Source organism: Vitis vinifera, chromosome 15, assembly GCF_030704535.1.
Source record: "Vitis vinifera cultivar Pinot Noir 40024 chromosome 15, ASM3070453v1".
Lineage (NCBI taxonomy): Eukaryota > Viridiplantae > Streptophyta > Magnoliopsida > Vitales > Vitaceae > Vitis > Vitis vinifera.
Window position 1 is genome coordinate 6,542,641 of NC_081819.1, and position 17,452 is coordinate 6,560,092.

The 17,452-nt window shown below is 32.3% G+C and overlaps 2 protein-coding genes across 2 annotated transcripts; both read left to right on the forward strand.

Moving 5' to 3' along the window:
- Nucleotides 1-352: 352 nt before the first annotated feature.
- Nucleotides 353-832, forward strand: LOC109124034 (uncharacterized). The gene has a single exon (XM_019225537.1). It carries the CDS (start codon nucleotides 353-355, stop codon nucleotides 830-832), a length of 480 nt encoding a protein of 159 aa, XP_019081082.1.
- Nucleotides 833-9,802: 8,970 nt separating this feature from the next.
- LOC100260421 (mechanosensitive ion channel protein 10) lies at nucleotides 9,803-16,518 on the forward strand. The gene is made up of 5 exons (XM_002264582.4): nucleotides 9,803-11,244; nucleotides 14,292-14,415; nucleotides 14,533-14,826; nucleotides 15,188-15,390; nucleotides 15,894-16,518. The coding sequence occupies exons 1-5, from the start codon at nucleotides 10,130-10,132 to the stop codon at nucleotides 16,147-16,149; spliced, it is 1,992 nt and encodes a 663-aa protein (XP_002264618.1). The 5' UTR covers nucleotides 9,803-10,129; the 3' UTR covers nucleotides 16,150-16,518.
- Nucleotides 16,519-17,452: the final 934 nt, after the last annotated feature.

The window sequence follows — 17,452 nt, forward strand, 5'->3', positions numbered from 1 at the left end:
AAAAGAAATTTAGATTAATAAAAGTATTTATGTTCAAATATTAAATAATAAATTATGTGTTGAAAAAGATGGGATCGACTGAGATAATTAGCAAGATATTAGGAGATTTATTTTTTTGTTATATGTTAGACAACTGTATATTATTAGGTTGTTAAGTTGTTTCCTATTTTTGTGTTGAGCAAAAGTCTCTATAAAGAGGTTGTCATGCATACAGTTTTAAATATAGAATAGAATAAAAAATATATATTCATTTCCTATTCTATTTGCATGGTATCAAAGCAACCCTAATTCACCCAAAAAAAACCCTTGCGATTTTTTTTCTTCTGCATATTTCTTTTCCTAACTAGTAGCCATGTCTGATGTTTCTTTTGAGTCAAACCCACTTGTTTCCTCTTCCAACCTAGCAACTAAACCTACAACCCAAACCCATAATACCGAATCTCATCCTGTTCAGATTACCACCATTAGCCTCAATGGTGACAATTTTTTAAGATGGTCTCAATTAGTTCGCATGTATCTTAGAGGGAGAGGGAAGATCGGGTACTTGACTGGAGACAAAGTAGCACCAGCATCGGAGGATCCTCTGTACACAACCTGGGATGCAGAAAATTCAATGGTGATGACATGGCTCATGAACTCCATGAATGAGAAGATTGGCTCCAATTATATGTGCTACTCCACGGCCAAAGAATTGTGGGATAATGTGAATCAAATGTACTCTGATTTGGGTAATCAATCTCAAGTGTATGAACTGACCCTTAAACTTGGTGAGATTCGACAGGGAGAAGAATCTGTCACCAAGTACTTCAGTTCGTTGAAGCTTCTTTGGTAGGATTTGGATCTGTTCAATGACTACGAATGGAAGTCCACTGATGATGCTAATCATTACAAACAGATTGTGGAGGCTCATAGGATTTATAAGTTTCTTGTTGGACTCAATGTAGAGTTTGATGAGATTAAAAAACGGATTATTGGTAAAGTTCCTCTTCCTAAAATTGGCGAAGTCTTTACTGAAGTTTGCAGGGAAGAAAGTCGTCGACACGTAATGTTGGGAAATAAATCTAATAGCGGAACTATTGAAAGTTTTGCTCTTAGTGTTGCTGAAGGTTCTGCCAATAAAACATCCAGTTTTCAGCGAGGGCCTATAGAGAGAAGCAAACGTTCAAATCCCAAGGCCAATGCTATTATCAATGAATTAAAGTCAAGTCCCTTCAACAAGGAGCAAATGGATCACCTTCTGAAATTGCTAAAATTCAATTCTCCATTGGGTATTCCTAGTGTTTCTCTAGCACAAACAAGTGGTGCACCTAATGCCTTTTCATGTTGTTTCAATTCTACTCCATGGATAATTGATTCTAGAGCTTCTGACCATATGACCAGTTTTTCAAATCTGTTCAACACTTATTCACCTTGTTCTGGCAGTGAAAAAATTAGGATTGCAGATAGTAGTTTCTCACTTATAGCTGGAAAAGGCTTGGTAAAATTATCCGAGAACATAGATCTTAAATATGTTCTCCATGTTCCAAAACTAGCATGTAATCTTTTGTCTGTGAGTAAACTTACCAAAGAATCTAATTGTCGTGTTTTTTTCCTATGATTCTCACTATGAATTTCAAGACCAAAACTCAAGGAAAAAGATTGGCAGTGCTAAGTTGATAGATGGCCTTTACTACTTTGATGGTGTTTTCTCTAATAAACGGGCTCAAGGCCTTAGTAGTGTTAGTTCTCTTTCTGTTTATGAACAAATAATGTTTTGGCACTTAAGACTAGGACACACTGGTTTTCTATATCTTAAACATTTGTTTCCTACTTTGTTTAAAGGATTGGATTGTTCATCTTTCTATTGTGAAAGTTTCTATTTATCTAAGAATCATCGTACTACTTATTATCCAAAACCTTATGTTCCCTCAAAACCATTTAATTTAATACATAGTGATGTGTGGAGACCTTCAAAAATTACAACTATTTCTAGAAAAAATGGTTTGTTACCTTCATAGATGATCATACACATTTATGTTGGGTTTATTTGATGAAGGGAAAATCAGAAGTTGGAAAACTTTTCCAAACTTTTTATAACATGATTGAAACTCAGTTCCAAGTAAAAATTGGCATTTTTCACATTGATAATGGAACTAGGTATTTTAATGAATTTTTAGGTAGTTTTTTAAAAGAAAAAGGTATCCACCATCAATCTACTTGTGTGAATACCCCTCAACAAAATGGAATTTCTGAAAGAAAAAATAAACATTTACTTGAAGTGGCTCGTGCTATTATGTTTTCCATGAATGTTCCAAGATACTTTTGGGGGGAGCTGTTTTGACAACTTCCTATCTCATTAACCGAATGCCTACCATAATTCTTAAGTATAGCACAGCACTAGAATGTTTCAAAAAATCTTTTCTTTATCTAGAATGTACTCTGACTTACCCTTAAAAGTTTTTGGCTGCATTGTTTTCATTCACCTACCTAATCATAATCGGTCTAAACTTGATCCAAGGGCAAAAAAATGTGTTTTCATTGGGTATGCCTCTAATAAAAAATGGTATAAATGCTATAATCCCCAAACCAAAAAAATGTATGTAAGTATGGATGTCTCTTTCATTAAAGATAAATATTTTTTTAACAAAAATTCTCTTCAAGTGGAGAATGATGTAATGAAAGAAAAATTTTGGGATTTATCTCCCACTCCATTACCAAATACAATTTTAACTACTCCACCTCTTATTTATAATCTTGAGGAACACTATGATAAGACTGACAAAAATTCTAGTCATATAGTGCCAAACATTACTGTATCTGAAACAGGGGGAGAATTAGTACAACCAAATATTGAGTGTCTGGTTTATACTCAGAGAAAGACTTATTAAAAGAGTCAAAGTCAACCTATTCCTCTTGGTAATGACCAATCTCGACCTTCGGGAATTGAAGCCCCGATATCACATGTAGTCCTACTCCTAACCTACTTTCAATTCCTTTCATTTCTTCTTTAGACCTTGATATTCCTATAGCCCTTAGAAAAGGTACACGAACCTACACTAAATATCTCATTGCCAAATATCTATCCTATAAAAAACTCTATAAAACTCATAAAACCTTTAGCTAAAAAATCTCACACATATTGGTTCCAAGAAACATTCAAGAAGCCCTTGATGATCCAAATTGGAAAGTAGCAGTGATGGAGGAGATGAATGCTCTTAAAAGAAGTGGTACTTGGGAGCTAGTGGATTTACCTAAGGAGAAAAGAATTGTAGGTTGTAAGTGGGTCTTTATTGTGAAATGTAAAGCCGATGGGAGCATAGAAAGATACAAGGCGAGACTAGTAGCAAAAGGATTTACTCAAACCTATGGTATTGATTACTAGGAAACTTTTGCTCCTATAGCCAAGATAAACTCAATCAGAATTTTGTTATCTTTGGCTGTAAATTTCAATTGGCCTTTACACCAGTTAGACATAAAGAATGCCTTCCTAAATGGTGATCTGGAAGAGGAAGTATTTATGAACCTACCACCTGGATTCAAGGAGAAGCTTGGATCAAACAAAGTTTGCAAATTTAAAAAATCTCTATATGGTCTCAAACAATCTACTAGAGCTTGGTTTGAGAGATTTGGAAAAGTTGTAAAGAATTGTGGCTATTGTCAAAACCAAGCTGACCATACTATGTTCTACAAACACAGTAAAGATGGTAAGATTGCTATTCTTATTGTTTATGTGGATGATATAGTTTTGACTAGCAGTGACAAAGAAGACTTGTAGCAGAATTTGAAATCAAGGATTTGGGAGCCTTAAAGTACTTCCTTAGAATGGAGTTTGCTAGATCCAAATAAGGTATATTTGTAAACCAACGTAAATATGTCCTTGATTTACTTGGTGAAATAGGACAACTAGGTTGTAAACTAGCCGAGACACCTATTGAACCCAACATAAAATTGTTGCCCTCCAAAGATGATGAAGTGAAGGACAAAGAACAGTATCAAAGGCTAGTTAGGAGGCTGATTTACTTATCACATATGCATCCGGATATTGCTTTTGCAGTAAGCATGGTGAGCCAGTTCATGCATGCACTTAGCCAACAACACTTTGATGTTGTTTATAGAATCCTTAGATATCTAAAAGGGTCACTTGGAAGGGGTTTACTGCTTAAAGATTGTGGGCACCTACAGGTTGAAGCATTTATAGATGCAGATTAGGTTGAAAGTGTAGTAGATAGGCATTCAACCTCTGGTTATTGCACCTTTGTTGGAGGTAACCTTTTCACTTGGCGAAGCAAAAAACAGAATGTGGTGGCTAGGAGTAGTGCAGAGGTTGAGTTCAAATCAGTTGCTCTTGGAATTTGTGAGGTGTTATGGATTAGACAACTATTGGAAGAATTGAAGATCTCAAGTACCCTACCAATGAAATTGTACTGTGACAACAAAGCAGCTATTTTAATAGCTCATAATCCAGTACTTCACAACCGAACGAAGCATGTGGAGGTAGACAAACACTTTATTAAGGAAAAACTCGAGAACGGACCGATATGTATGTCGTATATTCCTACTACTGAGCAAGTGGTTGATGTGCTTACAAAAGGAATTCCTATAAAGCAGTTTGATAGACTAATTGGCAAGATGGCTATGGAAGATATCTTTAAGCCAGCTTAAGGAGGAGTGTTGGAAAAGATAGGATTGGCTTAGATAATTAACAAGATATTAGGAGATTTAAATGTACAAGGTATTATGAGATTTATTTTTTTGTAATCTGTTTTACAACTGTATATTGTTAGGTTGTTAAGTTGTTTCCTATTTTTGTGTTGAGAAAAATCCTCTATAAAGAGGATGTCGTGTATACAGTTTTAAATATAGAATAGAATAAAAAAAAATATATATTCATTTCCTATTATGTTTGCATTATGCTAAATAATTTAAAAGTAAAATCAAATAAGAGATATTATTAATTTATTATTACTACATAGGTTAGTTAAAATGAATTAAATATTATATTTTTTAAACTTATAAAATAAATAATTCACGAAAGAAAATAAAAAATAAATTTATTTAAAATATTTTAGATTAATAAAAGTATTTATTGTGGGGGGTCATACCCCACGTGTCCACCCATGAGTGCTTCCACGCGTTTGTCCACATGGCATCGTCCTAGCTCGACCACGTGTCACTTCTTTCACCACTGCCCGAACAACCTTCAAGGCATCCGAAAACATCCTGTCCAGACCATTTGCGCCACCAAGTAGACCATATATCCCTGACAGTCCCAAATCCTCTTTGATATGCAAGATGATGGTTATCTGACATCGAAATGACTGATGGGATTCTTCCCATCCTTACATCTACATTAGTGGACCGGCTTGTCCAGTCCTAGATTGTCAACGGGATTAAAGGGATGATAGTGGCATCATGACGTGTCGTCTAACGCAACCGTCAGCCGCCTTGTAGTTTGTGATGATTGCCTTGTCGCTACTGCACAATCATCATTACAGCATTGAGTCAAAGGACAACACAACATTACTGTGTCCTTCACCTTTGAACACTATAAAAACCTTACCGAAACGACACACAAAAGGAGAGGACGCTGTGAGCTCTCTCACTTACTCTCTTTCTCTCTCTCCCTCTCTCTCTCTCTCTCTTAGGGTTTCTATTCATTCCCAAAGTCTGATTTGGGCTTTTGAGGGTGTGTCTGGACAACCCGTCCAGACATTTTTGTGCAGGGAAGCAGAAAGCCCAGATTCCAGCACCGAAACGAGAACTTTCACTGCCACATCTAGGGGAAGAATCCATCCTCAATTGACTCAGTATCAACATTTATGTTGAAATAATAAATTATAACAAAATTCACTGGTTTATCATATAAAACAGCATCAATTATATAGACTTCATATTTGCGACTAGGAAGCTGCTCTTCCAACTCAACTTACCATTTATTTATTGTAAATGAAAGCCCCAAAATAAAATAATATACGCAAGACAGGCCCATTTGAGGTGGCTAAGCGCCTCTTCCATGATTTTTTTTTTTCCACATAAATAAATATAGAATAATTTAATAATGGGGATTTTGGTTTTAAAATTTACAAATAATTATTATAATAAACAATGTGCATACAAGTGTATGAGACGTGGTGTTCTTAGGCCAACTCTCTCTACCATGCATTTCCCGAGGCATCATTCTTTATACTTTATTTTGGACTTTCCCTAAAGTGTTTATTTCAAAAGAAATTTTATACAATCTTAAATAAATAAATTTTAAATCATATATAGCAAGCAAAAAGTCATAATATTGCAAATAGAACTTTTGAGCAGCTTTTTATGTCTTATATTTTTCTCAATTCACTTCTTTTTCTTCTTGAATTCATTATTTACTTGAATTCATCAAATAATTATTCAAAAATAATTATTTAGCTTATGAAAAAATACATATATTTTTAAATAGATGAAAATAAAACTTATTTATAAAAATTGGATTTTTTTTTTTCAAAATAGTAAGTCAAAACCCATTTTTTTTTCTTCTTTTTTTCTTTTTTAATTTTAAAATAAAAAATTGTAACATCATCCAATTGAATAAATAAATGAATAAATAAAAGGTATAGTGAGAACCAAAAATGTGAATGCAGAAATTTGAAACCTAATGAGCGACCTACAACACCTCGAAGTTGAGAATCATTGATCCAGGATTATAGGAAATCATGTGAATAGGAGGATATTAATAGTCAGTATCAACCCTTCTTATAATAGTCATGTATGAGAAGGATGGTTCATACAGATAATTAATATGCTCATCCACCTGTAAACAAACACACATTAAAGTTTTTTTTTTAAAAAAGACTTTTAAGTTGTTCACAATTTCAAAACAAAAACGGGTTCACACATCCATACAAGATGCTCATTCAATATTATAATTCTACAAATGCTCAAATAAAGAATGGAAATTATAGTCAATTTTGAAGAGTTTTCGAAAAAAATACTCAAAAAAATTCATTTTCAAAATAGTTATGTGTTTTTGGGAATTTCAATTACTTAAAACAAAATTTATTTTGTTTTTTAATAATAATAACCAAATAATGGCATAAATTTTTAAAATTAATTTTATTTTTTAAATCACACACTCAAATAGGTTTTTGTTATTTAATAAAAAAAATATATTTTAAACTAGATATACAAATATTATTAATATTTTTTTTCATTTTCATTTTCATTTACATTTTTACTTTAACATTGAAATAAAACCAAGTAATCATTCAAATGTCATATTCTTACATGTATCCAAACACAAAAATTTGAATTACTAAATCCATTCTTATTTATTTTCATTTCTTGTTCCCTTACCAAACATACCTTAAAATTAATCTAAAAAACTATTTTATGCTAAAATTGAATCAAAACTAGTTTTCCAAATTAAAAAATAGTTTTAATTTTTATACTAAAAAAAAAAAAGAAAAAAGAAAAAATCGTTTTCGAAGACGGATGTGAAACAAACCGTAGTATTTTATGTTCCTTTTAATGTCTAATGTTTTATCAATTATCTTTTGAAACTAAATTCATATATAATATGGTATTGATATTATGATAAATAGGTTGGGACTCGGTAGAGGATGACGTCTCCACTTTATTATATACGATCATACCTCATAAAAAAGTTATGTTGGAAACTAATAAATTAAAAAATGTAAAAAAAAAACACCACCTCGTGGAGCACAAGGTAGTGTGGCATGTGCACCAACTAACAACTCAGAACAAAGCATGTGTTTACACTTCAATGCGTTCACATCTTCTAAAAAGATAAAAAAAATGCTTTTTATTTATATGATATTTGTTTTTTAATTAAATAAAATATTTAATTAAAAGTCACGAAATACATAATTTAAAATTAAAATAAATTTAAATTTAATTATATTGATTATTATTAATATATTGGTTTTAATTGAATAAAAAAATGAAAATATTTTACTTTTTTTTATTAGGTAAAATAATAAAGGCCACCTCATCCTTTTACTTTTGAAAGGTTACAGAATAAAATTCATATTATTTACATGTTCTACATTTATTTATGTGAATGAAATCACGAGGGGAGCATGTCACGTGGCCCCGTTGGTAAATGAATTTATTATTTGGAGGCTTTGACTCAAAATAAAATAAAATAAACCTCGTTTCTCGCAATACACCAGCTTTATGGTTTCACCTACGAGTATGTACAGATAGGTTTGGGGTCCACCTAAGCGCACTCATAAGTATACTTTAATCTAATTTTTTTAAAAATTTGTTTATCTTGATGATTTGTTCATTTTATAAGTTCAAAAATAAAAAATAAAAAATAAAAAATCACACTATTTAATTCATTTTAACCATAAATGAATTAGTTAAATATAACAAATACAAATTTTACTGAGATAATAAAAATATTTTTATTTGTTTTTACTTTAAATTATTTAAATTATTATCCCATCGAATCAATTGAAGCAATATAAATTTGAATGATTGATTTTTTTTTTATCCATGTTAAACAAAGGGTTTTTTTTGTCTCCCATGTAATAATATAAGAATGATTAAAGTTTATTTAATAGTAATTTAAAAAAATTGATTTTTTTAATATTTAAACGTATTTTATTTGTTTTATAATTTTTTGATAATTAATTTTATAAATATGGAGAATCCATGAAGTAATTTATGAATAATTACATAATAAGTGATTATTCTAAAAATTATTTTTTTATATAATATAATATAAAAAAACTATTTAAAGTACATTTTTTATTTACATCTAAACATTAAGCAATTATCTTAAAAAATGTTTATTAATGGAATCACTTTCCCACAACGTTTTAACCAAAATACCTCACAAACAAGGAGGCAAGGATTAAGAGTTGATATTTCATTTTAAAATTGTCCATTATGTGTCATGTATTTAATTTATGGTATATAAACTATATTATGGCACGATTAATTAATTACACATCGTTACATATCTTGGGACTCAGTGTTATATGACAACTCTCCTTTAATAAACTCGTTATATGACAACTCTCCTTTAATAAACTCGAATTTCGATTTGAAACTTTGATGTTTAAATTATTAAATTACCAATTTTTTTAAAAGTTTAAAACCGAAAGATTTTGATATATAATATATATCATGTTCTTTTTAACACTCTTCTTAACATGCACCCTTATATCGAAGTGAAGAAATAGACAAGAGTATTGGCAAACTACTACAAATTAGAAAATGAATATGGAAATGAACAAACAAATATGTGGTGAAGAAGTTTGCCAAATTATTTTCTACATTTTTCTCAAGGTAAAGAAGTAAAGATGATGCAATGGAAGGGCCAAAATGTACTTACTGCATCTTGGGCAGGGAAGTTCGTCTTTTCACCATCAAGCACTTAATGATTTTTTTTCTGTTGGAGTATGTTCATGACACATCATCATCATCAGAGGGTGGCTTCCACAGTATCTTGGAATAGTTAAGGAGGGAATTATTATTATAGAGCATTATTGAAAACAAATAAATGATGAGTTATTTTTGCTTTCCTAGAATTTTCATTGATTCCCAACCACCTCTTGTCCCTTCATTTGTTAGGAAATGTGTTTAACGAGTAGATTCTAATTTTTTATCTTTCAACTATTTAAAAGCTCATTTCAATGACTTTCCACGTAGCTAATGTTGGTCAAATATTAAGACCCAGCTGGAATTAAATTGCCTTTAAACCCCTGATCGAGACGGTGCCTCACTTGCTTTCACGCACCCCTCTCGCATTTTTGTAGTCTTTGCCTCATTGGATTGGATGGATATTGACTATTAATCATAATCCTTTGCTTAAAATACTCAAAATATAATTGAAGAAATTAAAAAAAATTACTTTTTTAACATAAGCCATGATGCAACGGCAGGCATGTGGGAATTGTCATCATGAGGTCATGGTCATTCAGCGGTATAAAGGTACTACACACAGTGCGATTGATAGATGCATCTGAAAACAAAGGAGAAAAGCTAGATCAAAAGAAGGTTGAATTCTAGCCTTCACTTGTTTGTTTGTACTGCCCATAGCAGACTGTTCGACGTTTTATACACACATACTCTTCACTCCATATTCCCACTCACAAGTCACAACCCCCTATCTCTTTGCTTTTTCGCTTTCGCTCTCATGGAGGATCAGAAGCAGCCCCCAGACCAAGTTGTGGTGGTGATAGACCAGCCCAAAGCGCCTCCAACCACTCTCCGGCGTCTCAACTACCCTAAACCCAAAGCCCGGTTCGCCGAGACCAACTACCCGATCCCACCAAAGTCTGAAGAGCTCGAACCCTTAAACCCCTACGAGGACTCATCGTCGGATGACGATGATGAGTGGTTTGATGATGTAGACAAGGAAGACGAAGAAGATGGCAAGTATCGCGAGCAAGCTAGGAAGAGGAGGAGGATCAACCGAAGAGCCTTGATCGAGTGGGTGCTGTTCTGCACGATCATGACCGGTTTGATTTGCTCTCTCACCCTCAAGTCTCTGAAGGATGAGGTGAAATGGGGGTTGAAGATATGGAAATGGTGCCTCATGGTGATGCTGCTTTTCTGCGGCCGCCTCGTCTCCGGTTGGGTGGTGGGGTTCCTGGTCTTCATCATCGAGCGCAACTTCATGCTCCGAGAAAAGGTTCTGTATTTCGTCTATGGCCTCCGGAAGAGCTTCCAGAACTGCGTGTGGCTGGGCCTGGTGTTGCTGGCGTGGATGATCATGTTCCCCAACGTCCACAAGCACAACAAGGTCTTACAGAAGGCCTTCAGGGCACTGGTGGCGGTGCTGATCGCGGCCACCATCTGGCTCCTAAAGATCGTAATGGTCAAGGTGCTGGCCTCCTCCTTCCACGTCGCGACCTTCTTTGATCGGATGAAGGAGAGCGTGTTCCACCACTACGTGCTGGAGGCGCTCTCGGGTCCGCCGCTGGACGAGGAGGAGCGGGATAGGCCGAAGCGGCGGGTGCTGATGGCGTCCCAGTCATTGCCGGCGAAACTGAGGGATGGGCCGCCGAAGACGGTAACCCAGACAAAGTCGTCGAGGAAAATAGACATGAAGAAGCTGAGGAGGCTGAGCAGAAGGGCGTCGGCGTGGAGCGTGAAGCGGCTGGTGAGCTACGTGAGGTCGTCGGGGCTGTCGACGATATCGAGGACGGTGGATGATTTTGGGAAGGCGGAGTCGGAGATCACCAGCGAATGGGAAGCCAGAACATCCGCTCAAAGGATATTCAAGAATGTGGCCAAGCCTCATGCCAAGTCAGTTCCTTTACTTTCTCTTCCAATTTCTTCCCTGCTTTCATAAATTTTGATTTACGTGCTAAGATATCAAACAAAATTTTACTTCAAAAAGAAAGAAAAAAAAATAAAAATCCACTAATTCAATTCAATTAAATTAATAAATTTTATTTATTTTTAAAATTCAAATTCAGCCATGCCTTGTGATCCTAAACGGGTAGAACAGAATTGAGTGGGTTTTCAGAAGCTCTGACAAAGCATTGATGCAATGTCCGGGACCACGGTTTTTGTCCTCTTCCTTTAATTCTATCCACCTACTTTAGCTGAAAATTCAGCTTCTTTTTAATTAGGATTTTTTCTTAGGTCATTTTCAAATCTATTTTAAGAATTAATATCACATTTTTAAACCTTATGATTGATTTTGAAATATCTATAAAAAAATTAAACTATTATATTTTTTCTCTATTGTAAAAAAAAAAAACAAAAATTATCAATTTTGAATAGTACTTGACAAATGATTTTTCTATTGTGAAAGGAGATTATCACATAAAATACTTACAAAGTTGATTAAAATTTTATAAAAACTTTTGATCACTTATAAATACAATTCTTAGTTAAATGATACATTATTTTATTTATTTTCTTATAAATATAATGATTATTATAAATATTTAGATAATGAGATAACTTCAAATATCTTTTATTAACAATATAATAAAACTATATATATATAGTTTAAGAATCCATTATTTGTGATAATTAATATACCAATTCTTAAAATTATACATTTTACGATAATTATTGAAGTATTACTTATAGACATTTTTATAGTAGGTCTCTAATAACCCATGTTAAATTTTATTTTTTCCTTAAACCATCCAAATTTAATTTGAATATTTAATTCTCTATTTTTTAAAATAAGAAATATTGAAGAATGAAATTATTTTTGTTTTTGTTAATAAGAAATTTAATAATTTATAAATAGTATAATTCATTATTGAAAAAGTGCACAAATTTAATTGTACCATGATGAACCAACCAAAACATCTTAAATGGACCCATCTGTCCTTTTAGTAGAGACTAGAGAGTCAGAGGCTATTTAATAGGACACTGCATGAGCCACTTTCTGAAATGACCACCCATTCAACCATCCTTTTCTCTCTCACATACAGTGAAAATGAGGCTCCAAAAAGGTGGTCGTCCTTTTCATCCACGGGACATTTGCCCAATCTATCGAATTTTATGACGTTTATGGCATAGGCTCTGCCTTATTGTCTATCTTCTTCCTAGGGATAAATTCTTTTAAAAAATATTTATCAAAATTAATTTTAATTATCTCTTTTTTTTTAAATCTCTAATTTACCTAAAATTCTATTATATATATAAAAAATAAATTGACAACATTGACAGAGGTATAGTATAATTTTAGAAACAGTATGTAATTTTTGTTACTCTTTTATTATTTGTTAATACAATGATCAGTGATTATTGAATCATTTCGAATATATTTGATATTGATTTTATGAAATATTTTTAGTTTTTTAAATATTTAAAAAAATTTATTTTTTTAAGTATAAGAAGTAAAAAACATTTTTTAAAATTATTGTCAAATTCATTTTTTGTATGATAATGATTTTAGGAAGTGTTTTTTATTTAAAAGATATTTTTAAAAAAAATAATAGATATTTGATAAAATTCAAGACACACTTTTAAAAATCTGAAAAAGTCACTTATATTTTCTAAAAAAATAATTGAGAGATGATTTTTTTAGTAACATTCTAAAAAAAACACTTATAATAAAAATATTTCAAATAAAAATACCATCCATTTTTTTTTTTTTTAATGTAATTAAGACTAAATTTTATGAAAATCATTTGAGATAATGCCAAAAGCAATAATTTAGAGTGGATTTGACATTAGTGACTTTTTCTTCATGAGGGTGAAGGTGGGGCGGTTTGGCTTCACTTTTCCCTAACCATTTTTAGGCCTCGGATTTGGATTGGACCCTCCATCCAAATCAAGATTGGTGGCAATAATTGTAACCCTCGTTAATACCAATAGCAGTAACGTGTGGTTTTTGGACATGGGAAGAGTGATTTTGGTGAAGAAGAAACGAGGGTGGTGGGGTTGTTTCCTTTCACTTTTGCCTACCCCTTTCAATCAACTTTAATTAGGATGGACGCATATTCGAAGGTAGCTAGGCTTGGATTAGCATGACTTTAATGTTGGATTAGGTGGTTGACAGTCAGAGTAGGCTTTAATGTTGGATTACATGGTTAGACCATTTAACATTTTAGTGCTAGCTTGATTATATTTCTCAAATTTTTTTTATTTAAAATAAATAAAATTAATAAATCACATTTAAAATGTAAAATTTCTTTGAGATTTATCTTCAAAAAATAATGATTTTTAAAAGTTATTAAAAAAATTGAGATTTTAAAATCATTTTTTATAATATAAGGTAACTCCATACATTTTATATATGCTATTATATTTTTTTATTGAATTATTTTAAAAATAATTTTAGTGATATTTTATGTTTTTTTTTTATAATTTTTTATTGAAATATTTAGTTAAAATGGATGAAATGATACCCAAATTATGAATCTAACTATTCTCGTGTTTTTACTTGAAAAATAACCTATTTTTGACATAAATTTCCTTTATCATTTCAAATATTTACATGTAATTTTTTTTTAAAATGTATTTTTACAAGAAAATAGCGAAGATATTTTTAGCAGAATGAGACAAAAAAAAATGAAAGGGTTAAATTTCAAAAATCGAGTTTTCATAAACCCTTTTAATCAAATAACTTTTATTTATTTATTTATTGAATATTAATAATAAAAGTATAATTTAATTAGTACTTCTACCATACACTATTAGGAGGAAGAAAGGCAGATGAGGTTGGGCCTGGTGTGCTGGGCCTCGGCTCTTCCGAGTATTGATTTTAATAAGGTTTTTCACAGTGTATTTCAATTTCAATTACAATTTTATTTTTATTTTTTATTTTTGCATGAAAACTAATAATTCTCTTTATTAATTAATTTTTAAATTTAAACCTGCAGATTCATAGAAGAGGAAGACCTACTGAGATTCTTAACGAGTGATGAGGTTTGCACCATATTACCTCTATTTGAAGGGGCTGTTGAGACCTCAAGGATCACCAAGTCTTCTTTCAGAAATTGGGTGGTATGTACCTCAAAAGCTTCATTTCTCCCAAACAGGTCTTTAAAATGGATTGTTTCTCTGCAACCAAAATATTAATTCAATTGAAAGTTGTATATTTAATAATCATATTACCTGCAGGTACAAGCATACGTAGAGAGGAAATCTTTAGCTCATTCTCTGAATGATACAAAGACTGCAGTCCACCAACTTCACAAGATAGCGAGTGCAATTGTGATAGTAGTAATAGTAGTGGTATCTCTTCTGGTAATGGGCTTGGCAACCAGCAAAGTCATACTTGTGGTTACTTCCCAGCTGCTCCTCGCGGGTTTTGTCTTCCAAAACAGTTGCAAAACCGTCTTCGAATCCATCATTTTCGTCTTTGTCATGCATCCATTCGACGTTGGTGATCGTTGTGTTATCGATGGTGTTCAGGTCAGTTGTTCTCTAGGCTTTCATATTTGGATCTCGCAAAGTAACGGGGAAAAGAAAAATTAGGACTATATTTGATTCTCGAAAAATACCAAGGAAAAAAAAAACTTAAAATTTTTTTTATCTTCGCTTTTTCCTTTCTATTTTTTTCTCTCTATCTTGTTTCTTTGACATATTTCCTCAAACTTTTTGAAACCAAACATGGCCAAGATAAATAGAAAGAAATTTTAAATTCTATTGTTCTGACTAATTCTCCTTTTCCCTGAAAAGTTTCCATGATAGAAATGGAGGGCAAAAAACAGATGGGGTCTTAAGTATGAACTCTTTGGAAGATGTAAAGTAGTGGTTTTCTTGGTGTGTGCAGATGATTGTAGAAGAGATGAACATTTTGTCGACGGTGTTTCTCCGATTTGATAGTGAGAAGATATATTTTCCCAACTCGGTTCTTCTCACCAAGCCCATTAGCAATTTCAGAAGAAGTCCCGACATGGCTGATATGATTGATTTCGTCATTGATTTCTCCACTCCTTTGGACACCATTAATAATCTTAAGAAGGCTATACAAACGTAAGCTTTTCTTCCTTTATCCTCAATGTTTTTCTTCAAATTTAAGCATCTAGAGAGCTAGGAAATTCATATTGAAAATTATGTCTAGAGAGCTAGGATGAAAATTTTCACACTACCAGTGGTTTGAAAATATAATTTTTTACTTTGACTTCAGCTTCTAACTAAAGTAGAAAATGAAATGTTATCACAACTACACCCTAACTCGCTATGTTTTTTGTCATTCCACCTAGGTCTAAGCTTTCATTATAGTATGTATATAGCCAGCTTTTTGGACTATTATTCACTATGTTATTCATGTCACTTGATCTAGTTTTCAACATCAAGACTGAGTCAAAAAACCCCATTAGCATTTTGGGTAGTTTTCATGAAAATTGGACAAAGTTTTCCTAGCGAAAAGCCGAGATTTCAAGCACTAGCCATCACTCTGCGGTATGCCGTATGCATATGCAGAAGATTGTTTTCTTTGGAAAAAGATGATGGATGGTATTACATGTTGACCACAGGTACATTGAGGGCAAGCCAAAGTATTGGAACCAGAAGCACACAGTGATAGTGAAGGAGATTGAAAACATGAACAAGCTGAAGATGTGTTTGTGTGTTACGCATACGATGAACCATCAAAATTTTGGTGAAAAGAATCTGCGAAAAACAGAGCTCCTTTTCGAGTTGAAAAGGATTTTTGAGAGCCTTGGCATCAAGTACCATTTGCTTCCTCAAGAGGTTCATCTCACTCAAGTTAACATGCCTATGCAAGCTTAGATTGCCTTTGGTGTGGTGATTGAGAAAGTGTTTTTTAGCCTTTCTAATATTTGAAAAATGAAATTTTTAAGTATTAAAAATGCTAAAAACACTTTCTAAAATCACTTCTAAACGCATTCTTAATATATGGGTATATGGGTATATGAGAATTTTTCCAATGTGTATTAGTTGGTGCATGTTTAATTGGTTATTGGCTAAGCTTCTATGGTTTTTCTTCCTTTTTGGATGGAAATTAAAAGGGTAGATATACAAGGGAACTTAGAGCTGAAAGTGTAGCATGATCCCCCTCTCTCTATGTATCAAGTTGAAAGTATTTTTCCTTTTTTTTTTTTTGTGGTAATAAAAAGCTTTAAAATCTTTGAAATTAAAGTGCAAGTATTATTCACTTATATTGTCTAATGATGAGGAAGAAAATAAGTGGCATAGCCCTAAACATGGTGAATGAGGAAGCCCAATCCTAGATCCGATGCATTCACACATTTCAACCAATAATTGTCGTGTAAGCCTATCAGTGCTGATGACAAATTTGGTGTAGTTGGAAGAATAATTTACTCCGATGGATAAACAAATTGAAGCTTTTATCAACTCCAAATTACTTTTAACTAATCACCCAAGTGGGAGTATGAATTGGATAACGGTCAAAATTTTGACTGATGGGATACAAATATAAGGAGATTCAAAATCCCAAACCATATTTTGATGGTAAAGATAGATTATCCAAAACCTTAGTAGTAGAAATTTACATATAAGGGATGCATTAGGGTTTGCACTCTATTATTTAAGGAATCAAATTAAGAACTTTCAAAGGGTTGACCATATATGACCATGACATGGAACTTAGCATTCATTCTATGAATGTATATTCACATTTTCAAGCCCTTTTTGTAAAAATAGTGTTAATCAAATTACGTACACATGCAAATAAAAAAAATAAAAAATAAAGAATATGATTCGACAATCAATATGGTCCATACGTCGATAGAGTACACCAATGCTTAACAATTCACAAATCAAAATGAATTAGAAGAATTACAATGATAAAATTCTTAAAAAGAAAACCTTTCAATTACGGTCATATATTTTAAAAAATAAAACTTTAAACATTAAAATGTTAAATATATAATAGGGATAAATTTGTTGTTCATCATATAGGGGCCAATTAGGTGGTTGGACCCTGACATCCTAAGCTTAACACAATAATTCATAATCCAACAAATTGATTGTTGAGATTCCTGTGGTAAGAAATGGAGATTTATTAATATCCATCATGTCCTAATGTCAAATACATAAAGATATCAAAGAA

What these genes read in the sequence shown, in the direction of transcription:
- LOC109124034 (XM_019225537.1), top strand. Translation starts at nt 353, where the DNA reads ATGTCTGATGTTTCTTTTGAGTCAAACCCACTTGTTTCCTCTTCCAAC.
- LOC100260421 (XM_002264582.4), top strand. Translation starts at nt 10,130, where the DNA reads ATGGAGGATCAGAAGCAGCCCCCAGACCAAGTTGTGGTGGTGATAGAC. An exon ending in GTGGCCAAGCCTCATGCCAA is followed by an intron (nt 11,245 to 14,291) that starts GTCAGTTCCTTT and finishes TTAAACCTGCAG; the next exon opens with ATTCATAGAAGAGGAAGACC. An exon ending in CTTCTTTCAGAAATTGGGTG is followed by an intron (nt 14,416 to 14,532) that starts GTATGTACCTCA and finishes TATTACCTGCAG; the next exon opens with GTACAAGCATACGTAGAGAG.